This window comes from Nothoprocta perdicaria, unplaced genomic scaffold, assembly GCF_003342845.1.
Source record: "Nothoprocta perdicaria isolate Ctin4 unplaced genomic scaffold, notPer1 scaffold_369, whole genome shotgun sequence".
In the NCBI taxonomy this organism is placed as follows: Eukaryota; Metazoa; Chordata; class Aves; order Tinamiformes; family Tinamidae; genus Nothoprocta; species Nothoprocta perdicaria.
This window is the reverse complement of record NW_020455609.1, coordinates 216081-227406: the sequence shown is the minus strand read 5'-3', so window position 1 is coordinate 227406 and position 11326 is coordinate 216081. Positions and strand designations below refer to the sequence as shown.

General features: G+C 59.0%; 1 protein-coding gene across 1 annotated transcript; it reads left to right on the top strand.

Moving 5' to 3' along the window:
* Positions 1–416: 416 nt before the first annotated feature.
* On the top strand, positions 417–6121 carry LOC112951737 (START domain-containing protein 10-like). The gene is made up of 6 exons (XM_026044500.1): positions 417–581; positions 3763–3910; positions 4026–4129; positions 4249–4366; positions 4678–4730; positions 5335–6121. The coding sequence occupies exons 1-6, from the start codon at positions 417–419 to the stop codon at positions 5545–5547; spliced, it is 801 nt and encodes a 266-aa protein (XP_025900285.1). The 3' UTR covers positions 5548–6121.
* Positions 6122–11326: the final 5205 nt, after the last annotated feature.

The following is an 11326-nucleotide window of genomic DNA, read 5'->3' as shown; positions in this document are numbered from 1 at the left end:
GCAGCTCTGCCCTGGAAACCGAGCTACCTGAGCGCTGTTACCTGCTGAATAATAGAAGAGCTGACAGCCAGCCGGGGAGAAATGTGATCTATGTAGCCAGCCGGGGAAGATATCCGAGCCTCCAGCAGCTGCCTTAGGAACTGCAGAGAAGAAGCCTTGCTCCCTGCTGCTCGGCGCCGTGCAGCGTGGCCGGGGAGCTTGGACGCCTTTCCCACCCGTCCCTGGCATGGCCGGTGTCCCCCGCCGAGGACACGGGCTGCGGGCTCAGGGGAGGAGRGGGGCCCTGTGAGCCGGGGCAGGCACGCAGCGTGACGGAGCTCAAGGGCAGAGCCACCGAGGTGTCCCCGGGCTGCGGAGGGGGTGAGGCGCACAGAGCCTCCTGCACCCAGCGCCCGTGTGCCCGGCACCTCAGCCCCATGTCCAGAGGAGGGGAGATGGTTTATATTCCCGATGACTCCGACTTCAGCTCCTTCCGGGATCAGTGCGAGAACCTGGAAGGCTGGCACTGTCGCTACAACAAGGGTGGCGTGACCGTGTGGAGCCAGGGCCAGGAGGAAAGCTGCACCGTGCAGAAGATCAAGGTAAGGGGATGCCAGCAGACACGGGGCTGCCAGCCCTTCCCTGCCCCAGCCCCTGCCYGCCCAGGCCGTGCTGCTTGTCCTCTTGCTCCAGGCTTGGGGCTGCTCCCGGGGCTCCTGGGTGCTGCCCCCATCCCTGGCTGAGCGCTGCACCCTRGGGCAGCCTGCCTGAGGACAGGGATGTTTCTGCCCTCAGTGACCAGGGTCTGGCTGGGTTTTTCCCCAAAAATGGGTCCTGAAATGTGTGCTATTGCACACGTGTGTGTGCACTCGGGAGCCCTTCCACGCTGCAGTCGCGACCGCGCTTGCTCCGGGCACGGGCAGGAAGGCCCTGGGATCAATTACACTGCGGAGAYCGTCCCTGTTGGGAGTCCCGGAGTGTGAGACGGAGGCAGCCTCCCCATCACCCATGTGGGCTTGGCCTCTCCTCTGGGCACAGCAGTGGGTGTGAGCCCCCCATGGACTGACCTGACTTGCTGTCTTGGGGTCTTTGCTGCTTGCCCGGGTCTGGGCTGTCACAAGATGATTAGCAAAGGCGCTTGGTACCCTTGATTGCTCACACACAGTGGCACTACTAGGTGACCCTGAGCATATCAGGAGTGACTATAGGGCTGTGGGCAAGCATGAAAGATTTGGAGGGGCCCCATCGTGTTCTTAGAGCTTCTGGTGGAGGGGTGCACAGCCCAGGAGACAGGCAGGGGCAGCTGAATGTCCACGTGCAGCTGCAGGACTGGGGCCTCTTTGGGATCACTGAGACATGGTGGAAAGCTCAAAGCTGCAGCGCTGCAGTGGATGGGAGTAGGCCCTTCAGCACAGACAGGCTGGGAAGGCGAGGAGGAGGAGTTGCTGGCCCCTCTGCAGATGGAGGGCTGTGGTCCACCACAACTGCTAGAAAACTTGGGCAAAATCTGTGGGTTTGTGGGATCAGAGGACAATACAGAGAGGTCCTAAACCAGGTGGACAAGCACAAGTCCATCTGTGATGGGACACAAAGGGGGGCTTGGTTGATGTCACTGTGCCTGGGGAAAGGCAAATGTCACATACACCCTCCAGAAGGGCAAGGAGGAGGCTCTAGGGCACTACAAGCCACTCGAGGTCTGGGAAGGCTAATGGAGAATATCCTCCTGGAATTTATGTCCAGAGACCTGAAGCACAAGAACACTAAGGATTTGGCAAGGTCACTTGTGCCTGATCAACCTGACTGCCTTCTTCAATGAGATGACTGATTATGGAGACGGAGAGAGCTGAGGATGATCTATATCTCGACTTCAGCAAAGCCTTTAACGAGGTCTCCCATGGTCTCCTCACAGCCACATTGCCAAAGTCTGGACTGGACAAATGCACAATAAGATGGGTGGAAAACTGGCTAGACAGCCAGACTTGCAAGATGGTGTTGAGTCCAAATGGTATAAAGTCCAGCTCATGACAGAGTCTAACTGGTGACAGGTTGTCAGTGGCATCCTGTAGGGATTCATGCTGGATTCCATTCTCTTTGACTCTTTCATTGGACTGGGATGATGGGATTGAGCGCTCWCTCAGTAAATCTGAGGGCAACACCTAATTATGGGGGCAGGGCAACTATTCAGCATGACTTAAATGGGATACCAGGAAACTGATGGACTTCAATGAAGTTCAGACAAGCACAGCCCTGTAGAGGGAACACAAATGATAYCCCCCTTTGCAAACAGCCATTTACACCCACAGATAAGAGGTTTCTGGTCAATGCAGTGGGGTCTGAGCATTCTCCCAGCGTCACCCAGCCTRTTTCATTGGTAATACCTCCCTGGTGTGGATTTCCCCCAGTGCCAAGCAGAGCCTGGGCACAGTGSAAAATATAGCACTTTCCAGGGACCATTCCTAAAAGAAGGGATGGAGGAGATGACCCTGGTTTGTGGGAGGAAGAACTGGCCTGAAAAGTCTCAAACTGCACTAGGCTGGTGCTTTTTCAGCAGAACAGCACCGGTCTTTTAGGTCAGATAAGCATAGTTATCTGGAGAGGCCAGACACTGCAAGTTTGGGCATAGGTTGATTCTGACCTTTCCCRCCTGACTTCCTCACTGTGGAAACTTCCTCCCTGATGGGTTTTGGGCTCTGTGTCTTTCCAGTCCTATCTCACTATGTGACATTCTGTTGTGTCCGGTGTGGCCACCGCATGGCATCCCTTTGGGCATGGTAGGCAGGAGGACCTGTGAGGACAGAGATTTGCTGTAGATCTTTGTGTTTATCTGTTGTGATAAGCAGAGCTTCCAGGAGCCCAGCAAATACATGTGAGCATCAAGTTGAGGCAATATTTACCTTTCTGGAGCAGTAGGACCAAAATCAGCCTCAGTGGGGGATACCAGAGAAGAGGGAGCAGAAGGAGAGGGCTGGATGCTGCATCCAATGCTAGAGTGTATCCCAAGGAACAGAGCACTTCTCCAGGCCTGGTCTGGGTGCAATGTGCAGGGTACAGAACGGGCACGATCACCATATTCATTAGGGAAATCTTCTCTGAGATTGATGGGACCTGCCAGCAAGTGTTCAAAGGGCCATCTCCAATTACTTGGCATTGCCAAACGCCTCATCAAAGATGCAAAGCCTCTAATGAGGAGCAGATGACATCTCCTTCCTCCTGGCATTGAGAGGAGCAGGGCCAGCCGGGTTCATCAATAATGTAGGTGCCTGCACAGACGGGGTGCAGGCCTGCGGCTCCTGTTCCCAGCTCCACATCTCTGGTTACACCAGGGGCCCTGCAAACCTTACCAGCCCACCAGCACAGGGAGGGAAACCAGATCCTGGCACACCTGAGCACACCACGGTGATTTAGCCAAGGCAGGAATGGCCATTTGCTTGGTTTTCAGGCAAACGGATTGAGGGGGCAAGGCTGGGATGGAAACACACCRAGCAGGAGCCCCTGTTCTTGCTGCTTTTTCTACTGGCACTGGCTGCTCCTCCACTATGGGCTCAGATAACCCATGTGCCACAATGAGATGATCCAGTATGAGAGCAAAGGGTCCTTCCACCCTGCCAGCATCCTGTCTTTGTGCACAGGAATCACAGCCAGCCCACAAAGGTGACACAGGGCCATGATGCACTTGTCACCCCRTGACAAGCTGAGGGCCCCCAGGCAGGCAGGCAGGGTCCCTGCTCTGTGACCAGCTGTCTGTGTCGTGTTCATGCTGCCCAGCCCTGCTGTTCTCTGCAGACCCGCATCTCCTGCAAGGACGTCCCTGCCGAGACGCTCTACGATGTGCTGCATGATACCCACTACCGCAAGAAGTGGGACTCGAACATGATCGAGACCTACGACATCGGGCGCTTGACTGTCAATGCCGACGTGGGATACTACTCCTGTGAGCATCCGTGTGCCCCGGGGCGCCCCTGGGTCCCCACCAACCCTGCGGGCATGCACGGACATGCAGGCCTACGGGGGCAGCAGGTCTGGGTGGTAACGGGCTCTTTCCGCAGGGAAGTGCCCAAGCCCCCTGAAGAACAGAGATTTTGTCACCCTGCGCTCCTGGCTGCCCCTTGGCAATGACTACATCATCATCAACTACAGCGTGAAGCACCCGGTGAGTGTGCAGCCAGGAAGGCCCCGTGCGGGGATGCAGGGGCCGCAGGTCCGGGCACGAAGCACGGGGCCAGGCAGCGGCTCCAAGCAGGCTCTGAGCTGTGTGGCTTCTCTCCGCAGAAATACCCTCCCCGGAAGGACTTCGTGAGGGCYGTGTCCTTGCAGACAGGCTACCTGATCAAGGCGAATGGCACCAGTGCCTGCGTCCTCTACTACCTTACCCAGGTGGACCCCCGAGGTGCGTGGCAGCGTAAGGGGAGGCCTGTCCTTGAGGCTGGGCACCCACCTGGCCTGGCTCTGCAGTCCTCCCAGAGCTCACCTTCCATGGCTTCCATCACCCTCAGGGTGCTGCATGAAACACAGAGCCTTGGGAATGGGGGGCAGCCCGGGGCTGAGGGGACATCTCCCAGGGGATGCTGCTACTGCAGCTCTGTTCGGCATCGGGGGGACCTGRCAGCCCAGGCAAGGGCTGCCACTGGGTCAACACATTGGCAGGGATGGATGTCAGAGGCTCACGGTGTCTCCTCCTGTGGTTTTTGACTCTTGCAGGGTCGCTGCCAAAGTGGGTGGTGAACCGAGTCTCCCAGTTTGTGGCACCAAAGGTAAGTCAAGTGCATGGGGYGCAATACCTGGAGGAAGGGGAGTCTGTGTGAAGGCAACAAAACATTGGCCAGTCATTGGAGACCCTTTGATATCCCACAAGGTGCCAGGAGCCTGTCTGGGATTTCCATGCCGCTTCCCGGCCCACGCAGGCTGGGCAGGTTGTGCTCAGCTCTGATTTGGTGGCATTGCCAGGGACACCGGCATCACAGGCCTAGGGTCAGCCTCAGACTGGTCCTGCTGGACTGTGAGCTCTCAGTCCCGCTCCCCACCGCCCCAGTCCATGCCCAGCCCTGTGTCTCATGAGATGATGAATTGCTCTGAGGCTGCTCATTGGGTAGAGGCAGAGCAGATGCAAGGTGACCAGAGCAGCTGCTGAACATGCACTGGACATGCAGACAGGTCTCAGGAACCCAGGCGTCCAAGGAAGCACCCCTATCCTCTGCCCAGCACCCCAGGCAAGCAGCAGGGAAGCGGGGAGCTGTTCCCATGTGCTGGGCTGGCTCCATCCCTGCCGGGTGCTCGGGCACTGGTGTGAGTGCAGTGGGTACAGCAGGGCAACCCACTCAGGGTGGCTGTGACGGGCTGAACCAGGTCTACCCACAGGCGATGAAGAAAATTTACAAAGCGGGGCTGAAATACCCAGAGTGGAAGCACAAGCACGACCCCGAGTACAAGCCCTGGGTGTACCCGGAGCAGAACACGCTGCCCAGCGTCAGCCTGGACGAGCTGTCGGTGCAGCACGCCGACTCGCTGGAGAACATCGACGAGACTGGCTTGCCTGAGGACCACCTCAACATGAGTGACCACGAGGCCTGAGCCCTCGCGGGCAGCCTGCGCCACGGGCCAGTGCCTGCCTGCACCCATGGGGGGTTGGCACCAAGGGGGATGTCCCCTGGGCCCCACTGCTCCCAGCTCCTTCATCGTAGATCCCCCCTACCCTAGGCAACAGGAGATGCTGCCCCTGGGGCACTGGGCCCCCTGCCCATGGGAGCCTCAGTTTGAGGACTGGGAAGAYGGCAGAAGATGGCCCTGGTCCCCTTGCAGCAGGGCTGTGGTGGCCCATGGAGAAGTCCTGCTGCAGGTGACAGGGGTGGCTAAGGATCTGTGTGCCCTGAGGAGAGGCTGGGCACACCATGGGAGAGGGAAGRAGGTTTTCTGCCACCTGGATATCCCTTTGCTGCTGTAAGGCCTTCTGGCCAGTCCCTGGTGTCTCTCTAAGGTTCACAACTGGATGGTCTGCAGGTGAATCCRGGGTTCTTGCTCAGGCTTTGCAGCAGCGCAGGGTAGGGCGCTGGGGTCCTGCTCTTCCAGCCCTGCATTCAGTCTGGCTGCACTCTAGCCCAGAAAGTGCCCCATGGGCCCTCTGATCCCCATCTCCAGGACCACCCCCTGCAAACATCTCCTGTGTGTCAGGTTCATGTCCACGGGCAGACTCCAGCCCCACGAYGCCTGGGGACCCCTTCCCGAAGCAGTGTTGTGAGGAGCCTGGCCTCGCAGCAGGGCCCTGTTGCCTCCGCTCGTGGTCCCTTGTGCACCTCTCTCGTGCTTTCCTCGGGATCCGGTGCTGCTCTGGTTTCCAGCAGAACAATAAAGGGATCGGTGTGTGTGCATGGGAGCTTTCAGCTGGCGGGGGCGGGAGGGCACCTGGCTGACACGAGCTGCCTGGCACCCTGCTCCAAGCATGTCCTGATGTTCCCCTTGGTGCCAAGGGGAATGGGGTGAGAYGGCCAGGATGGTGCTAGCCCAGGCTGTGGCTCAGTGGGAAACACAGGCRGAGGGGAACATTGAAGGGAGCGCTACTGCCTCATCCTGTGAAGGACTGACCAGGTGACCGGGAAGAGCTGGTTACACCAGCCCTGGCACAGGCTGGTCCTGCACCAGTGCAGACTTGGCATCCCAGGGCACCCCTTATTGGGAACAGCTAGGAAAAACTGAACTGGGTCAACTGCGGGGTAGCGGAGGCCTTGCCCCAGAGCAGTGTCAATCATGCTGGAAGCCACTGGACAAGGAGCCCTTGCTGGAGCAAAGCCTCAGTGACGTGGTGGCCACAGAAGGATCTCCCAAGAATACAACAGCAGAGCAAGGCCTTGGATCACAACTCAAAGTAAACACAGTTTACAAAGTTGTCCACAGTTGTGGGCGCTGTGAGAATGCCCTGGAGGACACATTCCACTTAGGCATGCCATGCTCTGCCTTGCCAAGGAACCAGAGTGCAAAGCAGGCTAGAAGCAGCCACCTAAACTATGAGCTCAGGCTACAATAATGTGTGGGGTGATGGAGTCCAAGGCATTCCCGTGCCCTCTGCCCCCTGAGCAGATGACAGATGTTTAATTGTTGTATCATGTCGGCAATTTGTGGTCATGATGATTTTGTTTTTTAAGTATAGGGGAACCTCTGGAACAGGCCAGCGGGACCCTCTGGGCTGCCCAGGCATCATTCTCACTCTGGTTGGAAATCCGTGTCCTGCTGATGGATCCAGCTGGTCCACGTGCCCTGTGAGGCTCCTGCAGCCATGTGGTGCTGGTTTCACCCAGTTCAGTGAGAGCAGCCAGACACAGCACTGCACGTCTGTGAATCTCCCCGTGTGCATGTATGAACGTGGAGGATGCGGGTCTGTGCACGAGGGCGAGCGYGCACCTGCAGGCACAGGGTCTCTGCCCACATATACGTGTGTGCGAGGGTGGCTCTGTGGGCACAAGGCAGCTTCCAGGGCCAGTTAGTCTAAGCTAACAGGCCAGTTAGTCCAGATGAACAACTCTGAGGAGGAAATGAGCTGGCAAACGCTGGGTTCTCCATCCTCCCATTTGCTCCATGCTCCAAAGAGCCATACAGCTGCTGGGTTTCTACTCTGAGCAATTTCAAGCCTGATCTGTCCTGGCCAACACAAAAGAAGGGAGCTATCATTGTTGATGGTGCTCACCTCAAGACCTGCCCAGCAAGGGGTTCAGGTGAAGAGCAGAGGACGTGGCCAGGACRTAGGAGCTGCTCTCACAGCCCTGTCTCTGCCCAGGCAGACATGAGCAAAGCAAGCTCCTGCTCCTTTCAGTGATAAGCAACCCTGTGAGCTGGGCTAACCTCTTAGCAGTGCCGAGGATGTGCGGCCTGACCTGACCTCGGTGGCCCCATAGCTGCACGGCCCTAGAGCTCAGCTAGATGCACTCTGGGGCCCTTCCTTGGTGCCCTTACCTGCCACTTGTAGGTGTCTGCCAACAACCAGGACTTCTGYAGCTCCTCCGAGCCCCACAGCCTCCTGCTCCCTCATCCCTCCTATTCCTCCCTGCTGCCCTACAGGTTGCTGCCCCATACTTGCTGCTGGCATGCCTTGTACTGCCACTTTCTCCTCTCCAGCTTCTCAGGTGACCCATAATCTAGGGTGACCCATAAGCCTAGACACAGACGCTCCCTGGCCTCCCTTAACCACCCCATTAGACCCCACATGTCCCTACACAGCTGCAGAGGGACCTCGCGTGGGTCTCTCTCTGCAGAGAGTGCAGAGCAGGGGCAGAGAAGACCCTGGCCGCCAGGACAGCCGGCTCCCACGCTCTGCAGCTGGCCGCAGCAGGCAGAGCAGGGGCGAGAAGCCGCCTCTGCAGGGAAAACACTGAGAGGGACCAAGGGCAGCAGATGTGCAGCCTTCCCTTCACGGAGGGTCCTTCCTCACGGGGAGGAGAGCAGTCCCATGGAGAACCCTCCAAAAGAGGCAAAGAGCCCATGAGTTGGAGGGTACCCATTGCCTAAGGCACTGGCATTACTTTACACTGGCCTATACTCTCTGTAGGCTTGAGTAGAAGCCTTTTGTGATACCACTTTCTATTGACTGATGCCGTGAAAGGAAGCATCACACTACGCAACCCCCAGCCCCAAATCTGCCCCCCAAARTGCTTTCCACTGCTTGTGATAGAAGGACACAGAAAACCCCAGTTGTGACAACCACTAGCTGCCCCCCTGACGGGGCAGAGCCCCTCAGCACACCGACCCTGTGGCGCGCCGGGGCGAAGACCACAGCAGAGCCTCCCCGCTGCTGCATGCAGCATTTTAGCTCTTGTTCCCTAGATGTGTCTCTCCAATAACCAGGCTGCAGCTTTTGCTGCAGGGCTATTTTTAGCCAGCCCTAAGCAGGTACRAGGAGCCATCTGAGCACAGAACATCTCTCCTCAGCAGCGAGCCACGGCGAAGGCTGCGTCAAGACCCTGTGCGGGGGATGCCCTAGCCCAGTCTGCTGCCCCAAATGCCCGGGATGACGGTGGCACCGGGGCATGTGGATAGGGCTGGGGCACTGTCCCACAGCCTTGCTGCATTATGGCAGAGCTCCTGGTGTAGATGCTAGGGCATCTTCCTGATKGGAGAGGGGGGCATTAACCACAGGGCTGGGCAAAGGGGCCACCACAGATCACTGGGGTGCAGGGAGAACAAGAGTGGCATTTTCTCACTATATGATGTGTCCCTGTGGCACAAAGAGGAAGGGCGCTGAGAGGTGGCATCTCTGGAGCACCTGAGGCAAGCGGGACACTAAAGGGAGGATGCGAGACCCCTCGAGGGCCCTCACAGGGATGCGGGGGGAGCCAGCGGCCCATGGGCCCACAGGGTGAGCGGGGGCTGCAGCCCTGCAGGAGATCCCAGCTGGAAAAGCTCTTCCTGTTTGGCTCCAAGCGGAGAGGAGCCGCCCCGCAGTGCAGAGATTGGAAAGGAAACAGGAAACCGATGCTGGACAAGAGATTAGCCTGGAGACGAATGATGTCAGTCCGGCCCCCACGGATGGGGGCAGGGGGAGCGCGGCGCGGGCCCCTCATCCTGCCCCCCACACACGTCCAGTGCTCGGTGCTCCTGGCACCACGTCGAACCCGTCACACAGAGAGTGCCCTGTGTGTCCAGCAAGAAAAGCAAGGCATCCAAGAGGGAACCTGCAACCCCTTTCTCACTCCAAGCGGTGCTGGCCTCCTCCTGTGGCCAGTCACTACTGGGGAGATGTGGGGACTCTCACGCCGTTCAGGTGACATCTCCTGAGCTTGTAGCTAGATCTCAGGCAGCCATCCCATCACCAGCACCCGCAGCAGGACCACAGGTCCATCAGGAAGCGCCTCGGAACCGGCCTTGTCTCAAGGGCTGCCCTTCCCTAGGGCTCTTCCCACCCCTTGCGAGCATCTTTGCGGAGCCGGAGCATTGCCAGGGCTGCCCATGCGGGAGCCCTTCCTGTTACAAGCACCGTCCCAGGCGCTGGGTACCGCGGCTCTTCCTGCACGGGGCCGTGGAGGCTGGCGTGCTAAATATAGCAACAGGTAGCGAGGTGCCAGAGAGATTAACTGGAAGCCTCGAACGGTGCCACAGAGAGCAGGCTGACAGGAAGCTCTCAGGAAGCTGCCCGGCCACAGCACACGCACACCGCGGCTGCTGGTGCCCCGGTGCTCTCCTCGGCACAGCGCGTGCSGCGAAGCCGGCCCACGGGCCCCGTTCCCGTCCCCTGCTCCCGCAGGACACATGCCTGCCACCTGCCTCCAGGACGTCCCCATGGCTGGGGTCCCTTTCCCCAYGGATGGCTCTGGGAAGGGGCAGCCCCAGGTGGGAATGGGGCACCAGGGCCTGGAAGAGCTGCTTCAGCACCACACACAGCTTCCAGGTGTGGGAATGTCCCAGCATCTCCCTCTTGCCTCGGGCAATGCTTCCTATCTCTGCCTCTGCTCTCCRGGCGCACGGGGAGGGAGCACGCAGTTTGCACCAGGGCTGGGGAGATGCTGGAGATGGCGAGGGGCAGCAAGCCAGGTCCTGGCCCCATTCAAGMGGTGACAGGATGGACAGTGCTCCGTGGGCATTAATGCCTTCGGAAGGGTGGGATGGAGAGCACAGCAGGCCCCCTGCCATCAGCACTGCCGACACCCTTCGCTTTGTGCTTCCAGCCACTCATCCCGCAGATCTCAGCAAATCTCCCACAAGAGGCAATGGTTGTATTTAGCAAATGGTTGCATTTAGCAGAGCGTGCAGCTTCCTCAGAGAGGCAGCAACCTGGCAGGACAGCACAGCCCTGGCGCTCACCCCGCGGCGGCACGAACCCCAAGGGTCTCTGTGCGCCCCACTGCTGTACCCACCCCACTTGGGGGAGATTCGTGTCATCCCCACCCCAGGGACGTGTCTCCCCCCGATGCCATGGCTTGGGAGGCAGGGGAGGAAGGCGAGAGCCGTGCTGGGCCCGAGCTGATTTCCACTTCTGCTTTGGCCAGGGTGGAAGCAAGCCCACGATAAGCAGAAGTGGGGTTTCCACACCGAGCAGCACGCACAGAGGCTTGCCCAGGGCAGCTTCCCCGCTGCCCCCAGCCCTTTGCAGAGGTGTTTTGGCTGGGGGAGGACAGCAAGAGATGGGCCAGGGTGGCAGCCACCTAGGGCCAGACCCTCCAAGGACACGGGGTGACTATCAGCCTTGCAAGCAGGAACAGAGGGGAGCCCTGACCTCAGGCACTCTGCACAGCCCTCGCCCCCAGGGCAGCGTTAGGCAACGCGGAGCAGAGTAACGGCCAGCCTGGGCAGGGCCCTTGTGAAAAGGGCTGCATTGAAAAGGTGGTTGGGYCAGCGGGGTAAACACTGTCTCTCTGCAGGACAAAAACTA